Source organism: Bubalus bubalis, chromosome 18, assembly GCF_019923935.1.
Source record: "Bubalus bubalis isolate 160015118507 breed Murrah chromosome 18, NDDB_SH_1, whole genome shotgun sequence".
Lineage (NCBI taxonomy): Eukaryota > Metazoa > Chordata > Mammalia > Artiodactyla > Bovidae > Bubalus > Bubalus bubalis.
The window spans coordinates 64,702,701-64,728,265 of NC_059174.1; the positions used below are offsets into that span (position 1 = coordinate 64,702,701).

Sequence of the window (25,565 nt, forward strand, 5' to 3'; positions counted from 1 at the left end):
TGAGATCCAGACATGGCTGGAGTCCAGCACGTAGGCTGTCACTACATGGACATCCTTCAGCCAGTGACCTCCTCCCTCAATTCTAAACTATAAATTTCAGCAACCCCTATGTTACCTCAACTTTTGAATCTAAGAGACAGCACATCCCTAATTCAAATTTTACTATCTCCCTAAAACCGACTTCTCACATCAGTGTGGTCTCAGGTCTTACAGATGCTCAGCCAAAAGAAAACCTTTACTGTCCTTTACTCAGAGCCACATTTACTGCACCAGGAAATCCTGCAATTATCTTTAAGGTTTTATAATACAATTATTTATATTCCTTCAGTTTAGTTCAGTTCAGTCACTCAGTCGTGTCTGACTCTTTGCGACCCCATGAATCACAGCACGCCAGGCCTCCCTGTCCATCACCAACTCCCGGAGTTCACTCAGACTCACGTCCATCGAGTCAGTGATGCCATCCAGCCATCTCATCCTCTGTCATCCTCTTCTCCTCCTGCCCCCAATCCCTCCCAGCATCAGGGTCTTTTCCAATGAGTCAACTCTTTGCATGAGGTGGCCAAAGTATTGGAGTTTCAGCTTTAGCATCAAGTCCTTCCAAAGAACACCCAGGACTGATCTCCTTTAGGATGGAATGGTTGGATCTCCTTGCAGTCCAAGGGACTCTCAAGAGTCTTCTCCAACACCACAGTTCAAAAGCATCAATTCTTCAGCGCTCAGCTTTCTTCACAGTCCAACTCTCACAGCCATACATGACCACTGGAAAAATCATAGCCTTGACTAGAAGGACCTTTGTTGGCAAAGTAATGTCTCTGCTTTTGAATAGGCTATCTAGGTTGGTCATAACTTTCCTTCCAAGGAGTAAGTGTCTTTTAATTTCATGGCTGCAATCACCACTTGCAGTGATTTTGGAGCCCCCCAAAATAAAATCTGACACTGTTTCCCCATCTATTTGCCATGAAGTGATGGGACCAGATGCCATGATCTTCGTTTTCTGAATGTTGAGCTTTAAGCCAACTTTTTCACTCTCCACTTTCACTTTCATCAAGAGGCTTTTTAGTTCCTCTTCACTTTCTGCCATAAGGGTGGTGTCACCTGCATATCTGAGGTTATTGATATTTCTCCCAGCAATCTTGATTCCACTTGTGTTTCTTCCAGCCCAGCGTTTCTCATGATGTACTCTACATATAAGTTAAATAAGCAGGGTGACAATATACAGCCTTGACGTACTCCTTTTCCTATTTGGAACTAGTCTGTTGTTCCTTATAAATAATATAATTAATGCCTATATTTTAATTAATATCATTCATATTCATTTTATTTGATTCATTTATTAAAAATTAATAAACACACAACATTGTTAATTGTTTATATCTCAATACAAAATAAAAAGTTTGAAAAAAAATTAATAAACAGAAACCTCAATTAGGGTTGGCCCACTGGAGGTGGGAGCCCTTACTGACCTGAGACAGTAATGGTATTCAAAAGAAGAGTCTCTTCTTTCCTGGAAAGGACTCAGACAATGAAAAGCCATGGACTCATTGGTGGCTACAGCCCATCTAACTTCCTTCTTTAATCTACATAAAGTGTTAGCTCAGGATGGTTGTATTGCCCTTGAATTTAAAGTTCTTTCTTCACAGCGAAAGAATTTGGAGACAAATAGAGAGGTTAAGAAAGTAAAGTGAGAGCTATTTAAGCAAGGTTATGCTCTCAGCGGGAGAGGAGAGATAGGGGAAAACCTGGCGTCCCCAGTTTCTCAGGCAAGGCAGTTATGAGGGGGATAGAAATGAAGAGGTGGAATGCTCACGAGGAAGGAGAAGTCTGGGGGTCAGATTCCTTGATTTTAATGCAGCTCCATTTCCAAGGGGGGAAGGGGTTTTTGTCCTTGCTCAGCTTCGATCAGAAGCGTTATGGCGTCCGTGCCTGATGCGTACTTCTTAATCTGTCCGGCTAATCTTACTGTACTGAGGGCATCATGAGCAAAGTTACCTTTGGACACAGGCGATTCCCACCTTTCTCCTCCTTTCTTTGTCTGCTACCCAGACACTTACCACCCAAGATCTGTGATTTCCTATCAGTCTGGAAGTTCCTGCTTTCCTCTGCCCTTGGATCCCTGCTATTTACAAGACGCCGGCGCCCCTGCCCCCATGTCTCTGCTCATACCTAGTGACCTGCCCGCTGTAATTGCTGCACACCCCAACTGCAAATCCCTGATGCTCCTGAGGGGAGAGACACCGTTACAAAAGAAATGGGGGCCGTCGAATTGTTTCAGGCCGGCAGCTTCCAAAGTCACTAGTGTCGTCCGGAAAGCACTCGACTCTCTGGAGTCTAACGCAGAAGCCTCTCCCAGGTCTCCCAGTCTCCACCTCATCACCCCCTCCCCAGTCAGTTCTCCTCTGAAATACTTTAAAACTCGAGCATCTTCCTGACTTGTTCACAGCCCTCCATGGTTCCCAGAATGCGGACTGTCGGCCCAGCTGACCCAGATGGTTGACTCCTCCTTAATGTCCTGTCCCTGCAGAGAGGACTCCAACCCAAGTTTCCCTAATTCTCTGGTTCGTGTGCGCCTCCAAGGATCGGCACGTGCCGGGCCCAGGCCTTTAACACGCCACATTTCATCACACAGCGTGTCAGAAATGGGACCTCCACACACGCACGCCCGAAGTTCTGCACTCAGGGGACTGAACCGCGGTGCCCTGAGCAGGTGACGCTCATGGGGGCTTGAGGATCCGGGGACGAACAGTCACCTGGGCCGGGTCCTGCCGCGCGTCGGTTGCCATAGGACCCGCCACAGGCGCAGCAGGGAAAACCTGGGCCGAAAATCCTGAAAGCGGTTCCGCAACCCGTTCACTCCTGTGCAATGTGGACGGCGACCCTCGGGATCTTTCCAGTTTCTTTAAGCTCGGCTCCACCAGTGATTTAGAGCCCTGGATCCTGCAGACAGCAGCAAAAACGGTCAAACGACCATCAGAAAGACGCCAGAATTCCCGCCTCCTCCTATTTCACATTTCCGGAAAAGCCCCAGTTGAGAACCAAGCCGCGCACAGACTTCTGGACAATGTAGTTCCCCTGCGTCCAGGGATTGCTGTGTGGACCAGACCCTCCCCCTCCCTGCAGGGCACTAATGGGCCAAGTCCGCCGGAAGAACCTCTTAAAAACACATCAAAATAGACCCAGCAAAGCCTGTATGTATAATCTTTTAAAAATTCTGATCTAACTCTCATTTCTCAACATAAAATACAAGATTAGAAAAAACGCATTCCAGTTGTCTAAAGACTGAGTAGCCAGAGTCGTTGTTTTTGTTTTTTATGAAAATCTTGGAAGCATTTGCAAGTAAGGAAATAAGATTTTGGGATAAAAAAGGCAATGCTGTACTATTGTCTAAAAAAAAAAAAATACATGAAACTAGATAACAGAACTCTATAGTGGATACTGTCTGCCTAAATAAACCTGAGGTAATAATCAACCACAACACATTTACTTGTGATCAAAGAATTGCAACTCGGTGCACATTAAAGTATCAGGGCTTCCCAGGTGGTGCAGTGATAACCTGCCTGCCAGTGCAGGAGATTCAAGAGACTCGTGTTCGATCCCTGGGTCAGGAAGATTCCCTGGAAGAGGAAATAGTCACCCACTCCAGTGTTCTCATCTGGGAAATCCCAGGGAGAAAGGAGCCTGGCCCGCTGGTCCCAAAGAATGGAGGGGATTGAGCATGCAGGCACGTTAAAGTATCAATAGCAATAAAAAAAGATGTTGTCTAGGGGATAAAAGGAGCTTTTAAAGACAAAAAGAGGCTCGCATTACAAAGGATTTTAACTGGAGTTGGAGGCAAAAGCGAGTCTTGGAAGAAAAGGCTGTCACTAGAGGGGGGTAGCCTGTGGGGTAAGTTGCAGACGTTCTTGCGGAGTCCTTGGAATATTTGCAGGTTGGTCCAGATCAAAAGTTCATGGTTTCACAAGATGGGGAGGTACAGGAGACCCACAATTAAAAGCCTCCTACGGAGAAGGAAATGGCAACCCACTCCTGTACAGAGGAGCCTGGCGGACTGCAGTTCATGGGATTACATGACTGAGAACGCATGCGAGGGTGGAAGGAGATGGGTTGGTAGCAATAAACTGGTAGAATTAAAAAAAAAAAAAAAAAGCCCCCTAAATCCAGGTTAAAAGCCCCTTGACATAAATGACTCCACTTTATTTCACATTTCCGAACAGTTTTACTGATTTGTCATGCCTTACAGCTTTCAAAGCAAATATAAATGTTTTCACAGTATAAATATACACAAACTATATGAAAATAGCAGGCTTAAAAAAAACGCATAAAAAATGAAACAAGAAAACACTTAAGATACTGAGCTATCTATAAATTTTTTAATATATAAATAATAAGTAAATTCAACAAGTACTACAAATTAACAAGGAAAAGACTGAAAATCTTCAAAGACAAAATTCTTGTATGCCACTTAAGATCAGAATTACAAAACACATGAACATTAAAAAAAATTATTTTTCATTAGGAAAAGGAAAAGGCAACCAATCAGATTGATGAGACCTAAGTAAGTCTGATATTATCTAATGTCGGTAACACTAGAGAAATTAATAAATATCATAAACCTTCATTAGGTTATCTATTAAAATTATTTTGCAAAATGCATTTAGTACTACATAGCTCAGGTGGTCGGAGAAGGCAATGGCATCCCACTCCAGTACTCTTGCCTGGAAAATCCCAAGGACGGAGGAGCCTGGAAGGCTGCAGTCCATGGGGTCGCTGAGGGTCGGACACGACTGAGCGACTTCACTTTCACTTTTCACTTTCATGCACTGGAGAAGGAAATGGCAACCCACTCCAGTGTTCTTGCCTGGAGAATCCCAGGGACGGGGGAGCCTGGTGGGCTGCTGTCTATGGGGTCACACAGAGTCGGACATGACTGAAGTGACTTAGCAGCAGCTCAGGTGGTAAAGAATCCGCCTGCAAAGCAGGAGATCCCAGTTTGATTCCTGGGTCAGGAAGATCCCCTGGAGAAGGGATAGTCTACCCACTCCAGTATTCTTAGGCTTCCCTTGTGGCTCAGCTAGTAAAGAATCCACCCGCAATGCGGGAGACCTGGGTTTGATCCCTGGGTTGGGAAGATCCCCTGGAGAAGGGAATAGCTACCCATTCCAGTATTCTGGCCTGGAGAATTTCAGGGACTGTATAGTCCATGGGGTCTCAAAGAGTCAGACACGACTGAGCAACTTTCACTTTCACTTTTCATCATTTCCCCAAACCAAGGAAAGCTGACTTTCACTTTCACTACATTGTTACTTTAAACCTTTGTTCCTTTGTGCAAAAACTTCTATTGATATATGTACTGCATAAACCAGTGTATCAATCAGAAAACATGTCAGGTATTTCTAAGTAGCATTGCTATACCTGTCAAAAGCATGAAAAAAGAAGAAGGAAAAATTTCAAGAATGGAATGTAAAACTTAAGTTTGAAAATTCAGACCATATCAGTTCAGTTCAGTTGCTCAGTCGTGTCCGACTCTTTGCGAACCCATGAATTACAGCACGCCAGGCCTCCCTGTCCATCACCAACTCCCGGAGTTCACCCAAACTCATGTGCATTGAGTCAGTGATGCCATCCAGCCATCTCATCCTCTGTCGTCCCCTTCTCCTCCTGCCCCCAATCCCTCCCAGCATCACTTTTCCAATGAGTCAACTCTTCGCATGAGGTGGCCAAAGTACTGGAGTTTCAGCTTTAGCATCATTCCTTCCAAAGGACACCCAGGACCGATCTCCTCTAGAAGGGACTGGTTGGATCTCCTTGCAGTCCAAGGGACTCTCAAGAGTCTTCTCCAACACCACAGTTCAAAAGCATCAATTCTTCGGCATGAATTTCTTCATAGTCCAACTCTCACATCCATACATAACCACTGGAAAAACCATAGCCTTGACTAGACAAACCTTTGTTGGCAAAGTAATATCTCTGCTTTTGAATATGCTATCTAGGTTGGTCATAACTTTCCTTTCAAGCAGTAAGCGTCTTTTAATTTCATGGCTGCAGTCACCATCAGACCATATAAATCTATACAAATAGATTCCTTGCGGGGAAAGGAAGTTGCAGGATAAAACCGTTAGTATCTTTTGTAGCACAGCTAAGTGCACAAAATATGATATTGACATGAAAATGAGACAAACCAGCCAGCATGAAGGAAACCCCAATGGACTTAACTCTGGGAAATTTTAAGTTTCAAAACAAATGACAGTGCTGGACTTTAACCTGCTTAATAATGACTTAAATATTTAAAAATCCACTGATATTGATACAAATTAATGGACAACTCACTTGGGAAGCTGAATTTCAAAGTAGAATGCCAACTAATACGGAAAATTGAAGGAAGACTTCCCTGGTGATCCAGTGGCTAATACTCTGTGCTCCCAATGCAGGGTGCCTGGGTTCAATCCCTGGTCAAGGAACTAGATTCCATATGCTGCATGCCACAACTAAGACCCAGTGCAGTCAAATAAATAAATAAGAAAATTGATGGAATCTGAAAATCATCAGTGGTGGCTAAAACTAAGGGATGAAATATTGATATGGATCAGTATATTTACAAAGTTTCAAAATATCTTCTGAATATTTATTGGAAAGGAAAATAGTAATTCTAAAGTCAAGAACACAAACTTAAATAAGTGCCTAAAATGAATATAAACATTGAGAAGCATGGACATCACATGCCTCCTGATAAGAAGTACTGTGAAATATAACATATCACTCCTGTGGTTTCTCTGTTAAATAATACAGAGGTGAAATACAATCATTAGGGAACATTAGAAAAATAAAGAAATTTTACAAAATAAATGACCTACATTTGTCCAGATAATCGAGTCTAAGGAACTCCATGAAACACTGATGAACCGTTTCATTAAAGGAATGCAGAGGGTAATGACAACTAAACGTGACATGCGACAGACCAGGAAAAACGCCAAGGGACAATACTGGGGCGAATGGTAACAGGTGAATAGGGACTATGGATTAGATGAGGGTATTGGAAGTCCCTGGTGGCCCAGTGGTTGGGACTCTGTGACTCCACCACAGGGGGCACAGTTCTGAGCCCTGGCTGGGCACCTTGGGCCCTGCAAGCCATTTAACACGGCCAATTTTTTTTTTTTTTTAATTAGTATTTTACCAATATTGAACTTTCTGATTATGATACTACTCTAACATAAAATGTGCTCTTAGGTATAACAAACATTGAAGTATTCACTTATACAGAGGCAAAATACTTCCAAATTAAACTCAAATTGCTCAGAAATACACAATAGTATGTATGTGGTGACAATGATCAAGAAAAAGGTGCAAAACAGACACTTGTTTAACCCGGGTAAGATTTATGCAATGTCTTTTGCTATTCTTGCAACTTTTCTAAGTTTGAAGCTATATGAAAAAAAAAAAAACACAAAAATATCATATAATCAATTCAAAAGATGCATAAAGTATAACTTGATGCTAATTTTTTAAAAGCAAAATATAGACTGGATTTCCTTAAACATCTAATCTATAAAAAAATTCTACAACATATACCATACACATGACGTTATATTTCTCTTAAGATCAGGGACTAAAGAAATATAATTGGTATCTTCTCTGTCCTTCAGCAGTACTCCATGGGAACTACTTAATTCTATATGAGAAAAAAATATATATGTATATACATATTTGCATTAGAAAGGAAGACATAAACCGTCTTCTCTCACCTTGAAATGTGTGCTAGAATGTTACCATCCATCTTAGTCCTAATGTGAAGAGTCCACTGATGTTGGAAGTTGTCTGCGCCCCTGCAGTAGAAGTGCAGAACCTTAACCACTGGACTGCCAAGGAAGTCCTTGTATGGCTCATTTTTAAAGTTAGTACTGATTTAAAAAAAAACTTCAGGACAAATTTTAAGCACTCACATCCAATGCCAGAGCAAAGAAGTAAGATCATGGTTCCAACTGTGAAACGCACATAAACATCCCTGCACTTCTATTAAAAAAAAAAAAAAACTTCACACAAACAAGACTGGACAAGGAGACTCCTTCCCCTTTTAGTCATCTTAACTCAGATATATTTTATTTTACTGAATGGCTCAGATGGTATAGAATCTGCCTGCAGTGCAGGAGACCCAGATTTGATCCCTGGATCAGGAAGATTCCCCTGGAGAAGGGAATGGCTACCCACTCCAGTGTTGTTGCCTGGAGAATCCCATGGACAGAGGAGCCTGGTGGACTACAGTCCATGGGGTCGCAGAGAGTCAGACATGACTGAGAGACTAACTCTTTCACTCTTTCCGTAGAAAGCTGCAGAGAGGGGACTTGGAAATGTCCGGTCCTCTCCCCAGGATTAGAGAGCCTGAAACAGCAGAAAGAGAAAAACACTAGTACTCACCTCAGAAGGCCACACCTGTACAGGACGATCACCTTGCTGTCAAGAGACAAGAAAACAAAGACGCCGACAAACCACACACTCAATACATCAGGCAGTGTGGCCCTTCAAAGATGTTGCAGGTGAAGCCATTTCTGTTTCAAATCCTGCAATGTCTCCCCACTTCATTTAGAGTCAAAGCCAAGACCCTCATAGTGTTATGCAGTGTTTGCCTGCAAACAGAACCCCAAACCTCTCTGAAATAATCTCCTGTTATTCCCTCTTCATCACTGATTCAGCTCCATGACCTCCCTGATATGCCTCAAACATTCCAGGATATATTCCAGCCATAAAACCCTTGAACTGGACAGTCCCTCTATGTGGAGAAAATTTCTCCTGATACCCACAGAGCCTGTGCCTTCTCTTCCAAGTCTTTGTATAAAAGCCACCTTCCTGAAGATGTCCCAACTTTATCTGATACACTTATGACCTGTCCTTATCCCCTCATAGCTTGGTGTGTATGATTCAACTTACCCTGCTCCAGTTTTTTCCTTCAGTAATACTTATGATCATCTAGTTTTTTATACAGTTTATCATGCTGTTTATGTTAACTCTGCAGGGCACGATTTTTTTTTTCCAACTTTTTTTGCTCAATGATGCCTTTCAAGTGCCCAGAACAGTGATTCAGGCATCTAAGTGAAAAATGAATGATTAAAAAAAATCTACCTGAGAATGGAATCAAGAAAGAGCGATGCAGTAGGAAGTGGGAGAGAGGTTCAAGAGGGAGGGGACACATGTATACCTATGGCTAATTCATGCTGATGTATGGCAGAAACAAACACAATATTGTAAAGCAATCATCCTCCAATTAAAAATAAATAAATAAATACAATTTTTTTTTTTTTTTAAGAGTGAGAGTTGGGGGAGGGAAGATAAATTGTGTAATTAGGATTAAGATACACAAACTACTATATACAAAATAGATAACCAAGAACAACCTACTGTATAGTACAAGGAGCTATACTCAATATTTTGTAATAACCTGCAAGGAAAAATAATCCGAAAAAGAATGAATGAATGTATGTATATGAATAACTAAATCACTTTGCTGTACATCTGAAACACAACATTGAAAATCAACTATATTCCAATAAAAATAAAGCCCCTAAGTGATGTGGATCAATTTATTTTCCACATTGCTAAATATCTTTAAAAAGACCCTGGTGAAGACTGAAAATGCAGTCTACTAATAGCCTTGAGTAATTGATTTGCATGCAACTTCTTTTCACTGAGGTTTGATGAATTTTGGAGTGAATTTCCCTAAATACATTAGCTGTTGCTATTTTTGCAAAATGTGTGCATGTTAATAATGTACTTATTTTAAACTTAAAAACATAAGAAGAGTGAGAGTATTGGGCATTTAGAACCAGACAAACAAGTATATTTATTAGAAAAAAAAATTCAACAGCCTTTTGGGTGCAGATTTAATGTGGTGATCCTTATGCAGACCATTCTCTCCTTAAATATAAAATATAAACACTGACATGACCAGATGGTCAACACCGAAATCTGATTGATTATATTCTTTGCAGCCAAAGATGGAGAAGCTCTATACAGTCAGCAAAAACAAGACCAGGAGCTGACTGTGGCTCAGATCATGAACTCCTTATTGCCAAATTCAGACTTAAATTGAAGAAAGTAGGGAAAACCACTAGACCATTCAGGTATGACTTAAATCAAATCCCTTATGATTATACAGTGGGAATGAGAAATAGATTTAAGGGACTAGATCTGATAGACAGAGTGCCTGATGAACTATGGACTGAGGTTTGTGACATTGAACAGGAGACAGGGATCAAGACCATCCCCATGGAAAAGAAATGCAAAAAAGCAAAATGGCTGTCTGGGGAGGCCTTACAAACAGCTGTGAAAAGAAGAGAAGCAAAAAGCAAAGGAGAAAAGGAAAGATACAAGCATCTGAACGCAGAGTTCCAAAGAATAGCAAGAAGAGATAAGAAAGCCTTCCTCAGCGATCAATGCAAAGAAACAGAGGAAAACAACAGAATGGGAAAGACTAGAGATCTCTTCAAGAAAATTAGAGATACCAAGGGAACATTTCATGCAAAGATGGGCTTGATAAAGGACAGAAATGGTATGGACCTAACAGAAGCAGAAGATATTAAGAAGAGATGGCAAGAATACACAGAAGAACTGTACAAACAAGATCGTCACAACCAAGATAATTACGATGATGTGATCACTGACCTAGAGCCAGACATCCTGGAATGGGAAGTCAAGTGGGCCTTAGAAAGCATCACTACGAGCAAAGCTAGTGGAGGTGATGGAATTCCAGTTGAGCTACTTCAAATCCTGAAAGATGATGCTGTGGAAGTGCTGCATTCAATATGCCAGCAAATTTGGAAAACTCGGCAGTGGCCACAGGACTGCAAAAGGTCAGTTTTCATTCCAATCCCAAAGAAAGGCAGTGCCAAAGAATGCTCAAACTACCGCACAACTGCACTCATCTCACACGCTAGTAAAGTAATGCTCAAAATTCTCCAAGCCAGGCTTCAGCAACATGTGAACCGTGAACTTCCAGTTGTTCAAGCTGGTTTTAGAAAAGGCAGAGGAACCAGAGATCAAATTGCCAACATCTGCTGGATCATAGAAAAAGCAAGAGAGTTCCAGAAAAACATCTACTTCTGCTTTATTGACTATGCCAAAGCCTTTGACTGTGTGGATCACAATAAACTGTGGGAAATTCTGAAAGAGATGGGAATACCAGACCACCTGACCTGCCTCTTGAGAAACCTATATGCAGGTCAGGAAGCAACAGTTAGGACTGGACATGGAACAACAGAATGGTTCCAAATAGGAAAAGGAGTACGTCAAGGCTGTATATTGTCACCCTGCTTATTTAACTTATATGCAGAGTACATCATGAGAAACGCTGGTCTGGAAGAAGCACAAGCTGGAATCAAGACTGCCGGGAGAAATTATCAATAACCTCAGATATGCAGATGATACCACCCTTATGGCAGAAAGTGAAGAGGAACTAAAAAGACTCTTGATGAAAGTGAAAGAGGGTGAAAAAGTTGGCTTCAAGCTCAACATTCAGAAAATGAAGATCATGGCATCTGGTTCCATCACTTCATGGCAAATAGATGGGGAAACAGTGGAAACAGTGTCAGACTTTATTTTTTGGGGCTCCAAAATCACTGCGGATGGTGATTGCAGCCATGAAATTAAAAGACGCTTACTCCTTGGAAGGAAAGTTATGACCAACCTAGATAGCATATTCAAAAGCGGAGACATTACTTTGCCAACAAAGGTCCGTCTACTTAAGGCTATGGTTTTTCCAGTGGTCATGTATGGATGTGAGAGTTGGACTGTGAAGAAAGCTGAGCGCCGAAGAATTGATGCTTTTGAACTGTGGTGTTGGAGAAGACTCTTGAGAGTCCCTTGGACTGCAAGGAGATCCAACCAGTCCATTCTGAAGATTGGTCCTGGGTGTTCTTTGGAAGGAATGATGCTGAAGCTGAAACTCCAGTACTTTGGCCACCTCACGTGAAGAGTTGACTCATTGGAAAAGACTCTGATGCTGGGAGGGATTGGGGGCAGGAGGAGAAGGGGACGACAGAGGATGAGATGGCTGGATGGCATCACTGACTCGATGGACTTGAGTCTCAGTGAAATCTGGGAGTTGGTGATGGACAGGGAGGCCTGGCGTGCTGCAATTCATGGGGTTGCAAAGAGTCGGACACGACTGAGCAACTGAACTGAACTGAATGATATTTTTAGTATTCCAATTTCTTACTAGTTCAAGTAGCTCATGACTCAAGCCTTCATATTTCTCACAAATAATTAAGTGCCTAATGGCTGGGGACAGCAGTGAACATATAAAAACAAAGGGCTGCAACCTTTTTCTCTCTCAAGTACTGCCCCTCAAAAATAGAACTGATCAAAAACAGCAGCAGCCTTGGCAGGAAAGTCTGAAAGAACTTGCAAAAGCACTTTTGTTGTTTGTTTGTGATTCCCTAGTGGCTCAGATGGGAAAGAATCTGCCTGCAATGCAGGAGATCTGGGTTCAATCCCTGGGTCAGGAAGATCCCTTGGAGAAGGGAATGGCTACCTACTCTAGTATTCTTGTCTGGAGAATTCTATGGACAGAGAAGCCCATGAGGTCACAAAGAGTCTGACATGACTAAGTGACGAACACTTCCACTTTTCATGTTTATAGTCTTCCTTTTCATCCCCTCCACCTCCTTGCTATTTTTCTTTTTGGCCACACTGTGGGGCTTGCAGAATCTTAGTTCCCTGACCAGGGATTGAATCCAGGCCCTGAGCAGTGAGAGCACAGAATCCTAACCCCTGGACCACATGGGAGTTCCCTTGTTATTTTCCTTTTCAACATAATGCTGAGATTGCCTCTTAAGTGCAAACCCAAGGGAGCCCCGGGGCCGGAGGTTGCTGCAACTGAAAACGCCCCTGAGTTTGTGCCCTCTATGCTTCCTCATAGGAAAAGCCGAGCTCTGTGAGGTTCTCATGCGGCTCCAGCGTCAAAAGTGGTGGATGACCTGACACAGAAGGTTTTCTCAAGGCAATAATTACGTGGTTCCTCTTCACTACACCATCTTGGGTGGAAGGAAGACCCTTCTCTTTTAGCTCAGGTTATCTGCAGGCGGTCTCTTTCTAGTGTGTGCTCTGAAGTTGACAGAGGTGGCCCCACGGGTGACAAGGCTTCTCACTGAGTTTCTCTACAGCCTGAGTCCTCCCATGATGGGGGGCTGAAGGCTCCGGATATTTACTGCATTCACAGGCGTCTCTCCCATGGGACCGCCTATGGGTTTGAAGAGGGGACCAAAAAAGCCTTCTCCAGCGTTCTTTGCTGGGAAGAACTTTTCCCCTCCAGCCTGGATCTCCTCCTTAAAGACCAAGGGCGAGCAGCGGGTGAAGGCCGCCTTCTCAAGTGTGAACCCTCTGGTGCTGCAGGAGGTGTGACCTGCGCTTGAAGGCCTTGCCGCACTGGGAGCACCTGAAGGGCGTCTCCGCCGTGTGGATGACCGAGTGCTGCAGGAGGTAGGTGCTCCGGTGGAAGGCCTTCCCGCACTGGGTGCAGGTGTAGGGCTTCTCGCCGGTGTGGACCCGCTGGTGCTGCTGCAGCTCCGAGCTGCAGCGGAAGGCCTTGGCGCACTCTGCGCACTCGTAGGGCTTCTCCCCGGTGTGGATGACGTAGTGCTGGATGAGGTGCGCTCGGTTGCTGAACGACTTCTCACATTCCTTGCATTCGAAGGGTTTTTCGCCGGAGTGGGTCCGATGGTGGCGGATGAAGGTGGAGCGGTGGGTGAAGGCCTTGCGACACTGGGCGCACTCGTAGGGCTTCTCCCCCGTGTGCACCGGCTGGTGCTGCAGGAGGTAGGACCTGCGCTTGAAGGCCTTGCCGCACTCGGCGCACTTGTATGGCTTCTCCCCAGTGTGGATGAGGTAGTGGCGGATCAGCGTGGAGCTCTGGCTGAAGGCTTTCCCACACGCGTTGCACTCATAGGGCTTCATGCCCGTGTGAGTCCGCTGGTGGCGCACGAGGTACCACTTCCTGTTGAAAGCCTTCCCGCACTGTTTGCACTTGTGGAGGTGATGGACGGGGGCGCCTTTTCCAGGTCGCTGTGGGTCACGTTCATACAGAGCATCCCTCCGAGAGACTCTCTTCTGGAACGCCCCTAAGTGCAGACCATCACCTGCCCCTAAACCATCATCCTCAAGGCTCACCTTCCCCGGATGGGCCTCCTTGCCAGCATCCATCTCTGGCCTCTCTAGAACGCTCCGCATTTCCAAGAGCCCTTGTGGAGCCCCGGCTCGCCCCAACCTGGAGTCCCAGGAAGATCCCAGAGTCAGGCTTCCCTGGAGCAAGGCTTCCTCAGATAAAACTGGCTGAGAATTGCTTGACTCTCTGGTCTGACATTTTGGTCTGTCACCTGGAAAGAAGCCGATACATGAAGGGGGATTTTTAGTGATGCAGCAGGAAAGGAACTAAAGCAACACTTCAGTGGACAAATGCGGATGAGAGCAGCACCTCTGACATCTGCGGTAGCTTTACACCAACAGAACCTAGATTTCCAATTACCTTTTACGATCCTTGTACCCTGACAGCACAAAACGGGTGAGCCAAGGGCAAGCTGGGCTGGGAGACAGAGGACCTGGAGCAAGGGAGGGAGGACAGTTTCAATAACACTGTCTGGAGAGCACATGCCCCGAGGATTGACGCCTTGGTTCTGTGAGAGTGCAGAAATAGGCCACCTTGTGACGCTGGGAAGAAATAGCCCATCTTCCCTGAGATGTGCTGTGTGTGTGTGTGTGTGTGTGTGCGCGCGTGCGGGCGTGTGTGTGTGCTTGGTCATGGCTGACTCTTTATGACCCCCATGGACTGTAGCCCACCAAGCTCCTCTGTCCATGGGATTTCCCAGGCAAGAATACTGAAGTGAGTTGCCATTTCCTTCTCCAGGGGATCTTCCTGACTCAGGGATCGAACCTATATCTCCTGTGTCTCCTATATTGGCAGGCAGATTCTTTACCACTGTGCCACCTGGGAAGCCCATAAGCTGGGTCCTAATGCAGACACTGGAGTTGCCAGAAAGAAGGATGGGGTACTGGGTTGAAATAGAAGAGTAAGCGTGAGTAGATTCACCCCTAGAGACTGCTTAAGAATTGTAAGAAAATGGAATGTTACTCAGCTATAAAAAAAGAATAAAAGCATTTACAGCAACATGGATGAACCTAGAGAGGATCATACTAAGTGAAGTAAGTCAGACACAGACAGATAAATATCACATCACTTATATGTGGAACCTAAAAAAACCCCCAAAAGATACAAATTCAACTTATTTACAAAACAGAAACAGACCCACAGACAGAAAACAAACTTATGGTTACCAAAGGGGAAAGGGTGAGGAGGGAAAGATATATAGGAGTTTGGAATTACTTGATACACACTATTATATATGAAATAGATAAACAACAAAGACCTCCTGTACAACACAGGGATTATACTCAATATCCTGCAATAACCAATACAGGAAAAGAGTCTGAAAAAGCATATATATGTGTGTATAACTGAATCACTTTGCTGTACATCTGAAACTAACACTACGGTGTAAATCAACTCTACTCCAATTTTTAAAAAAAGGTGCCTAGAAGATGACCTGGGAGGTAGTAAGTGTTATCTAAGTGGTTGATGCTTCCCTGGTGGCTCAGTGGTGAAGAATCCATCTGCTAATGCAAGAGAAATGGGTTTGATCCCTGGGTCAGGAAGATCCCCTGGAGAAGGAAATGGAAACCCACTCCAGTATTCTTGCCTGGAGAATCCCACAGACAGAGGAGCCCAGCGGGCTACAGTCCATGGGGTTACAAAGAGCCAGACACGATTTATCGAGTTAACAAAAACTAAAACAAGTGGTTGATACACAAAACACTGAAAATAGTGCCTAAAAAAAAGAGAAAGAATTCCCTGGCGGTCCAGTGATTACGACTCCATGTCCTCACTGCTGAGGACTGGGTTCAATCTCTGGAGATCTCAGAAGCCTTTGTGATGTGGCCAAAAGGAAAAAAAGAGTTAGAAAAAGAAAACAGCAAGAGAAGCCTGATGAAGGCAATACTACAGGGGTGGTTACAGGAAGGAGACAGTGAAAATCTCAGAAGAGAAGGGGCAGAGGCCCTTGGTAGGAAACACAATTTTCCACTGCTAAGGGGCATTAATGTGGTGTCAGCAGGAAGGGCTCTGGAGTCAGAATGCCTCAGGTCCAGGTGTGGTTTGTGGGATGTTAGTTCCCTGACCAGGGATCAAACCCTTGCCGCCTGCAGTGGAAGCCCACAGCTCTCACCACTGGCCCGCCAGGGAAGTCCCTTCTCTCTTCTCTAAGTCACAATTTTCTCACCTGAGAGATGAGAAGCCTGTTTCTCCAGCTGTCATGAGGATTAAATGAGAAAATGCCTGCAAAGCTCTTGGCACAGTTCTTGGCGCCGTGTGAGTGTTTTCTGTGGTTAATTTTGTACATCGAGTTGGCTTGATGGTTGTGCCGAGCTCTTTGTCCAAATACCATTTGGCATGCTGCTGCGAAGGTACTTTTTAGGTACCACTGACAGCGAAATTCTCAGACTTTGAGAAAAGCAGGTTCCCCTTCATATGTTGGGCCAAATCCAATCAATTAGTAGCCTTCCAATCCCAAAGAAAGGCAATGCCAAAGAATGCTCAAACTACCGCACAATTGCACTCATCTCACACGCTCGTAAAGTAATGCTCAAAATTCTCCAAGCCAGGCTTCAGCAATACGTGAACCATGAACTTCCTAATGTCCAAGTTGGTTTTAGAAAAGGCAGAGGAACCAGAGATCAAATTGCCAACATCCACTGGATCATCAAAAAAGCAAGAGAGTTCCAGAAAAACATCTATTTCTGCTTTATTGACTATGCCAAAGCCTTTGACTGTGTGGATCACAATAAACTGTGGGAAATTCTGAAAGAGATGGGAATACCAGACCACCTGATCTGCCTCTTGAGAAATTTGTATGCAGCTCAGGAAGCAACAGTTAGAACTGGACATGGAACAACAGACTGGTTCCAAATAGGAAAAGGAGTACGTCAAGGCTGTATATTGTCACCCTGCTTATTTAACTTATATGCAGAGTACATCATGAGAAACGCTGGACTGGAAGAAACACAAGCTGGAATCAAGATTGCCAGGAGAAATATCAATAACCTCAGATATGCAGATGACATCACCCTTATGGCAGAAAGTGAAGAGGAACTCAAAAGCCTCTTGATGAAAGTGAAAGTAGAGAGTGAAAAAGTTTGCTTCAAGCTCAACATTCAGAAAATGAAGATCATGGCATCCAGTCCCATCACTTCATGGCAAATAGATGGGGAAACAGTGGAAACAGTGTCAGACTTTATTTTTTTGGGCTCCAAAATCACTGCAGATGGTGACTGCAGCCATGAAATTAAAAGACGCTTACTCCTTGGAAGGGAAGTTATGACCAACCTAGATAGCATATTCAAAAGCAGAGACATTACTTTGCCAACAAAGGTTCGTCTAGTCAAGGCTATGGTTTTTCCTGTGGTCATGTATGGATGTGAGAGTTGGACTGTGAAGAAGGCTGAACACCGAAGAATTGATGCTTTTGAACTGTGGTGTTGGAGAAGACTCTTGAGAGTCCCTTGGACTGCAAGGAGATCCAACCAGTCCATTCTGAAGGAGATCAGCCCTGGGTGTTCTTTGGAGGGAATGATGCTGAAGCTGAAACTCCAGTACTTTGGCCACCTCATGCGAAGAGTTGACTCATTGGAAAAGACTCTGATGCTGGGAGGGATTGGGGGCAGGAGGAGAAGGAGACAACAGAGGATGAGATGGCTGGATGGCATCACTGACTCGATGGACGTGAGTCTGAGTGAACTCCGGGAGTTGGTGATGGACAGGGGGGCCTGGCGTGCTGCGATTCATGGGGTCGCAAAGAGTGGGACATGACTGAGCGACTGAACTGAACTGAACTGAACTGAAGAGCAAAGACAGGGGTGGGAGATAGGAGGGAAGGCCAAGAGGGAGGAGATGTATGTATGCCAATGGCTGATACATGTTAATGTATGGCGGAAACCAACACAACATTGTAAAGCAATTATCCTCCAATTAAAAATACATAAATTTTTTAAAAAAAAGAGAGAGAGAAAAGACTGAGATGGAAGGAATTCTGCCTCCAGACTTAAGGCTGCAAGCATCTACTCTCCCAGCTTTCTGGCCTGCCCTGCAGATTTCAAAATCTCTTAGCTCTCACAATCATACGAAGCCAGATGAATAGAATAGATCTCAATGGACACATATCTGTTTTGGCTCTGATTCTCTGAAGCAGTCTAATGTCAGTATCCTCATTGCTTTAGGGGGCAGTTAGGATAACAGCAACTCCACCATCCAGGACAAGCCATCTTGTTCTACATGCCAAAGAAAGAAGCCTCAGAAGAAACCAACCGTGGTGACACCCAGCCTCGAGAACCGAAACTGCTGTTCAAGGCACCCACTCCCATCCTCAGAAAGAAACAAAGAAAATCTATCCACAATGACAGAGTGTCAACAGTGGGGACCGCTATAGGAGCAGCTACTGACAAGGATGGGGCGACAGAACCTGCCACAGTCCTGGAAATATTCTGAATTTTAGGTGGGATAAAGGATACTTCAGTTTATATGTATATTAAAAAGTAAAGCTGAATAAAAAAAAGTGAAGGTGAAATCCCACTCCTGGGCACATATCCAGACAAAACTCTAGTTTGAAAAGACATGAGAGAGTCAATTTTTAGGTAGGCTGATAAGAACTCTGGGGTACCTGAAGAGGAGATAGGGGTGTGGAGTTCTCAAGGAGGAGAAAAGGACAAACTTTTCTTTTCTACATTCCTTAGTCTTAGTCACATAAAACGTTTTTCTTTAACACAACTAAACAACTCAGCTTCAACTCTGTACTAAGGATTGTATAACAACAATGTATTCTGCTTGAGGGCAGTTTCTCCTTCTTGAAAACCTTCTGACTAATCCTGTTATCTTAAAATGTATATTATGGATTATGGCAGAATGTGAAGAGGAACTAAAAAGCCTCTTGATGAAAGTGAAAAAGGAGAGTGAAAAAGTTGGCTTCAAGCTCAACATTCAGAAAGTGAAGATCATGGCATCTGGTCCCATCACTTCATGGGAAATAGATGGGGAAACAGTGGAAACAGCGTCAGACTTTATTTTTTGGGGCTCCAAAATCACTGCAGATGGTGATTGCAGCCATGAAATTAAAAGACGCTTACTCCTTGGAAGGAAAGTTATGACCAACCTAGATAGCATATTCAAAAGCAGAGACATTACTTTGCCAACAAAGGTCCATCTAGTCAAGGCTATGGTTTTTCCAGTGGTCATGTATGGATGTGAGAGTTGGGCTGTGAAGAACGCTGAGCACTGAAGAACTGATGCTTTTGAACTGTGGTGTTGGAGAAGACTCTTGAGAGTCCCTTGGACTGCAAGGAGATCCAACCAGTCCATTCTAAAGGAGATCAGCCCTGGGTGTTCTTTGGAAGGAATGATGCTAAAGCTGAAACTCCAATACTTTGGCCACCTCATGCGAAGGGTTGACTCATTGGAAAAGACTCCGATGCTGGGAGGGATTGGGGGCAGGAGGAGAAGGGGACGACAGAGGATGAGATAGCTGGATGGCATCACTGACTCGATGGACCTGAGTCTGAGTGAACTCCGGGAGTTGGTGATGGACAGGGAGGCCTGGCGTGCTGCGATTCATGGGGTCGCAAAGAGTTGGACATGACTGAGTGACTGATCTGATCTGATCTGAATCCTGTCATCTTAAAATGCAAATTGTGGGAGCGGGGTCTAGTAAGATCTTTACAACCTTGAGACCATCTTTTGCAGATCTTTTTCTTCTCTTGTATTTCTTACTATATAATCTCTTCAGTATTTGTTGTAAAGCTGGTTTGGTGGCACTGAATTCTAACTTTTGCTTGTCTGAAAAGCTTTTGATTTCTCCACCAATTTTGAATGAGATGAGACATTCTTTTGATTCACTGTAATAACCAATTAAAAAGTATATAGCTCTCTTGCTAAGACTAGCAAGAGGGGCACTCACTGTTCCGCTTCTGATATCTCTACGTCAGAAGCTTTCTCTGTCAGTTTTTCATTCTAATAAAACACTGCTACACAAAAGCTTTTGAGTGATCAAGCCTGGTCCCGGTCCTGAAGCTAAGTCTTTGGAGATGATGGATGTGACAGCGTTCACCACAGGCTGTCAGACACGCCCCGTGTTCACAGCAGCAGTGTTCAATAGCCAAGACACGGAAGCAAGCTCAGTGTGCATCGACTGATGAATGGGTGAAGATGTGGCGCTCATATACAGCGGAATATTAGCCGTAAAAAGGACGAAATTGTGCCATTTGCAGCAACACAGATGGAACCGTGTTGATATTATGCTTTAGTGAAATAAGTCAGACAGAGAAAACCAAATGCCATATGGTATCACTTATATGTGAAATCTAACTACACGACACAAAAGAACTTGTCTATGAAACAGAAACAGATTCACAGACGTGGAGAACAGACTTGTTGTTGCCAAGTGGGGCAGTGATGAGGGGGAAGACTGGGAGTTTGGGATCAGCAGATGCCAACTATTACATATAGGATGGATAAGCAACAAGCCATACTGTAGCACCGCGAAGTATATCGGATGTTCTGGGATAAAGCACAGTGGAAAAGAATATAAAGAAAGAATACACAGATGTGTATCACTGAGTCACTGTGCTGTACAGCATAACTAGCTCAACACTGGAAATCACTGTACTTCAATTTAAGAGAGAAAATTAAAAAAGAAAAAAATAAGGAGGAGGAGGTGTCCGGATCTCTAAACAATGGTGTGGTCCCGAGCTGGCCAGCTGATGCACACTAAACCTCAATGCGAGAGAAACCTCCAGACCCCACGAAGGGCTTCACATGGCAGCTCAGAGGCACCGGTCCCCGCACGTTCTGAAGGCTGCCATGAGCCCAACTGGCCAGCGGCTACCAGTTCCTACCTGGGCCGGTGCTATGCGGGAGGCTTCTGGTTCCTGTCCACAGCTTCTGCCCGTGCTCCAGCAGGTGTATCAGCTCTGGTTTGGGAATTGGATGCCCTGTGGATGGAGCAAGAAACAGGATACAGGTGTTTGATGAGAAGAATGAAACCCTCCACCCTATCTGGGACTCTGTGACAAGAAGAGGAAGACCATGAGTGTAGCTGCTCCCAAAGTAAATAAAGTGTTGATTTGTGACCTGGAACCAAGGGCGCACACACCACTCCAGGGCTGCAACTGCCGCAGAGGGTGGGGTTGTCTGTCTGCACAACACCTGTGCCCTTGAACGTCATCACTGGAAGCCAGCCCCATGCAGGGGCACAGGACAGGACCCTGGGAAGGGGAAGCTCCTTCCGGAACGTCTTTGATGATTCCTCTAAGTCACCCTGTGCTTCAGAACCACCCAAGGATGCCTAAGCCCAACCTCAAACCAAAAGAAACAAAATTGCTCAGGGTCACATCGAGGCATCAATAGTTCTCAAGTCCCTAGTGGCATTCATGTCAAATGCTATGGAGGGCCTGCCTGACTCACCTTCTCTTCAGAGAACAGCCCTGCTAACTGGTGTGGGGACATGTGACCCCACCAGGTTGGGGCAATCAGCTTCCCGGCAGAGGAGTCAAGAACACGGACCTCAGACTGATGCCTGAGGGTACTGGGTGCCGGGATGAGGGCTGGTGTTCAGAGGGACACCGCTTCTATCCCTCTGTCCCTGCTACATACACAGATCAGGCAGGAGGAGGAGGGGCCAGCAAACTGCAGGGCCCGTGGGGAGCAGGAAAGGTGACTCCTGTGACCTCCTGATCAGCCAGAAACCAGGAGGAGGCTGCGGTCCCCACAGGTCTAAGAGCTGAGCACGTACCCAGGGAGACCAGGAGCCCGCAGGTCTCCAGCATCACCTCCCGGAACAGGGTCCTCTGGTCCAGGTCAAGTTGTCCCCACTCCTCCCGGGTAAAGGTCACGGCCACATCCTTGAAGGTCACCACCACCTGAAGAGTCAAACACAGCAACATTGGTGAGTGCACTTGGGTGGGATCGAGCCTGGCACTGTGTTGCTGGTGAAGGTGCAGAGACCCAGGCCTGAACCACGAGGCCTGCTGATGGCCAAGTTGTGTGCTGGGTTCCAGGGGGAAGCAGATGCAGCCTTGGGACATAAAGCAGCTGTGGCTGAGAGGAAAGCCTCAGGTGGAGGAGGCCACGGGAGGTGGCACAGACAGTGGTGTTCCACGAGGTCTGGGGGCAGAGGCACGTGCTCTGGGAAAAGTGCTCGAGATGTAATTCCAACAATGGCCACAGCGGCGACAGCACCTGAGCTGCCCTCACCCTGTCTGAGCGCCTGCCCAGGCTGAGGGCTTCACACGCTGACGTGCAAGGGACTGCAGATCCCTTGCTCTGGGCCAGAGATCCGGGGTTCAAATGAAGAGTCTGAAGTCTGACGCTCGCTGGCAGTGTGACCGTAGGCACAACATCTCGTCATTTCTCCAAGCATCAGCGTCACCATCAATCCTATGCTCATTCCCACTGTGCCGTGATTCTGAGAACTAAAGAGAAAACAGCAGATGCGGGAGGACCAGCACAGTGAAGTGCTCCATGTCCCTTGTGACTTTTACTAACCCCCACAGCCCTCGAGGGAAAGGCCATCACCACCTCCCTGTCTCAGCCAGATCTCTAGGTCCAGGGAGCCCTAGGAAGCCACCCATAACCTCGGATGTAAGTTACAGAAGTAGGGAAATGCCCTGTGGCCCAGTGGTTAGGACTCCATGCTTTCACTGCCAAAGCCCAGGGTTCGATTGTTGGTTGCGGAACTAAGATCCCACAAGCCATGTTGCATGGTAAAAAAAAAAAAGGAACAGAACTGGGAACTGAACATTCATCCAGCAAAAGAAAGCAGAGAGTTACCAGAAGATGGGCAGGTGGGAGCCAGGGGTACCTCAGCCAGAAGGAAAACGGCCAGGAAAAGACTATTCTAAGAGGAAACACGAGGCACAGGGATGGGGGGAGAGACAGCCCTGCAGAGATCCGGGATCAGGGCCCCAGACAAAGGGAAACGCAAGGGCAAAAGCTGCACACCGGGCAGAAATGAGTGCAGTGAGCAAGGGAAGAACGGAAGGGGGAGAAGCATGGTGAAACTCACAGGGCAGATCCAGTACAGCCCTGTGAGCCAGAGCAGGAGACTGTATTTATTGTAGGTGTGATGAGAGCACCTGAATGGGAGGCTCATTCATTCCATTTCCTGAGCACCTTTTATAAGCCTGGGCCATTCCAGGTCTTGGCAGAGAGCACTACAGGCGCTCAAGTTCTAGGGCTGGAAACAGATGTTAAATGAACAACTAAATAAATGAACACAACAATGTCAGAGAGACCAAAGGGTTCCAAACTCAAGAAAAACGAGCCAGAAGGCTGAGAAGGTGGCTGCCTGCTTGTGATTGGGCACCAGGGAAAGGCTCTCTCAGGACGGCCGATGGGAGTGAGTCTGAAATAAAGTAAAGAAGGGAACCAAGTGGATGGGAAGTTAACAAATAGGACGAGTCCTGACAGTGATCAGGACTGTGACGAGGGCAGTCAGGGCGATGGCTATGCAGTTACCCAGACCTCGTGTGTTTTTATGTCCAAAGGAACCCCACATTCCTGTACACCATCATACCTGACCATTTGAACGGACTCACTCTGGCTGTAAACCAACCAAAACCCAAATGCCACTTCTGAAGTGTGTGTGTCCTATGTCAGGCTTAGAACGACTCTGTGAGACCCTGGGGACTGTAGCCTGCCAGGCTCTTCTGTCCATGGGATTCTCTAGGCCAGAATACTAGAGTGGGTTGCCATGCCCTCTTCCAAGGGATCTTCCCAACCTGAGGATTGAACCTACATCCCTTACATCTCCTGCACTAGCAAGCAGGTTCTAGAGCCACCCGGCAAGCTTAAAGGTAAATTCCTTGGCCTTTTGGGCTCCCAGCTGGTCCTGACACCTTTTCTGTCCTAGCAGAGCAGCAATCCCCAAACTGCTGCAGGCTACTGCTGCCTCTTCCCCAGCCCAGCTCTTATCTTTATAGAGGATACAGGAAAGGGAAGCCAAGGATCAGATTCCTCCAGGGATGAGCCTCTGCCATCAACATGGGCTCAGGAGGCTCCTCCATGAAAAGAGAGCCAGAGTGATGCTCCCTGGACCATGCTGGGCACTTGGTAATACATGTCATCCATGTGCCTTTTCTAGTTCCCTAAACCCAGGTGGAGGAACTTTAATATAAAAGCCAAGCACAGGAACTGTCCTGGCGGGCCAGTGGTTAATAATCCCCTATTCAGGGGACACCAGTTCGATCCCTGCTCGAGGAACTAGGATCTCACATGCCTCACAACTCAGCCAAAAAAAAAAAAAAAAAAAAGTCAAGGGCAGCAATGAAAGTTACTCAAGGTCCTAGACTCGGGAAGGGGCGCGGCCTCAACACGCAGAAAAGTCTCGGGACTGTGCGGCCTGCGCTCCGCCCTGCGGGTCCTTCCACGCCACTGGTGTGGGCTTGAGGGGAGGAATTCTAGAAGGCACTTCTCTCCCTTTTACACGGCGTCCCAGTGACTGACAGAAATAGGATCCATCGTACGGAGCCCCTAACCTGGGCTCCCACACGGAGCACAAGCGACCCTCTCCCGAGGCTCCGAGACAGTGTCCTGCAGACGACAAGGCGACGAGACACAGGACACCGCCGTCCAGCACCGCAGTGCGCCCGGGCCATGTGGGTAGGTCCGAACGGGTGCGCATCGTCCACTCACCTGCGCCGGGGTCAAGAGCGCCGCCATCGCACCGCGGGGAGTGCAGGATCACGCGACGACGCCGGCGAGCGGCGGGTCCAGACGGCTTAGCTGACCCTCCCCCAGGTCGCACAGAGGCGTACGTGGGCCTGCCTTGCTGTCCTCGCCGCTCCGTCCCCAAACCCCGGGAAACAGTCACCGAAGACGGACAAAACCTCCCCATCAACAACAAACAGCCTCCCTGGCGACGCAGGAAGTCCCGCCCCAGAAAACGCGGCAACGCCCCCTTCTGTAATGTTATCATCGCGTCCCTCCCAGCCCCCGTAGAGCATAGCCTTCTGGGTAATGTAGTCCTGCTTCCGTCCGGGAAGGGGCTGCTGCTAAATCGCTTCAGTCATGTCCGACTCTGTGCGACCCCATAGACGGCAGCCCACCAGGCTCCCCCGTCCCTGGGATTCTCCAGGCAAGAACACTGGAGTGGGTTGCCATTTCCGTCTCCAATGCATGAAAGTGAAAAGTGAAAGTGAAGTTGCTCAGCCCTGTCCGACTCTGAGCGACCCCATGGACTGCAGCCTACCAGGTTCCTCTGTCCATGGGATTTTCCAGGCAAGAGCACTGGAGTGGGGTGCTATTGCCTTCTCTGCCGGGAAGAGGAATCCACTCCTTCTAGGAGCCAATGGCCCAGAGGCCTGGAGACTGAAGCGGGCAAAGGGCCTACAGAGACTCCAACGAAGGAGACGAGGCATTGCATGTTTCTAAGCAAGTGGACGTACTGTATTGTAATTTTTTTAAACTTTGTGTTCTGCTGCCTCACCATCCC

The 25,565-nt window shown here is 46.1% G+C and overlaps 1 protein-coding gene across 3 annotated transcripts in view; it reads right to left on the bottom strand.

Moving 5' to 3' along the window:
- Positions 1-25,034, bottom strand: part of LOC112580462 (zinc finger protein 550) — a 31,391-nt gene extending 6,357 nt beyond the window's left edge. Inside the window, exons 1-5 of one of the 3 annotated variants that reach the window (XM_025270375.3) lie at positions 24,767-25,034; positions 22,328-22,545; positions 21,867-21,993; positions 20,971-21,066; positions 12,053-14,354 (exon numbers count right to left, since the gene is read on the bottom strand). In XM_025270375.3, the coding sequence (XP_025126160.3) occupies positions 13,348-14,354; positions 20,971-21,066; positions 21,867-21,900 (1,137 nt within the window). In that variant the 5' untranslated portion in view covers positions 21,901-21,993; positions 22,328-22,545; positions 24,767-25,034 and the 3' untranslated portion in view covers positions 12,053-13,347. Of the gene's footprint in view, positions 1-12,052; positions 14,355-20,970; positions 21,067-21,866; positions 21,994-22,327; positions 22,546-24,766 lie in introns of those variants that run through there. The other 2 variants (XM_045163396.1, XM_025270374.3) reach the window with 2 other exon arrangements.
- Between the last annotated feature and the right edge of the window lie 531 nt (positions 25,035-25,565).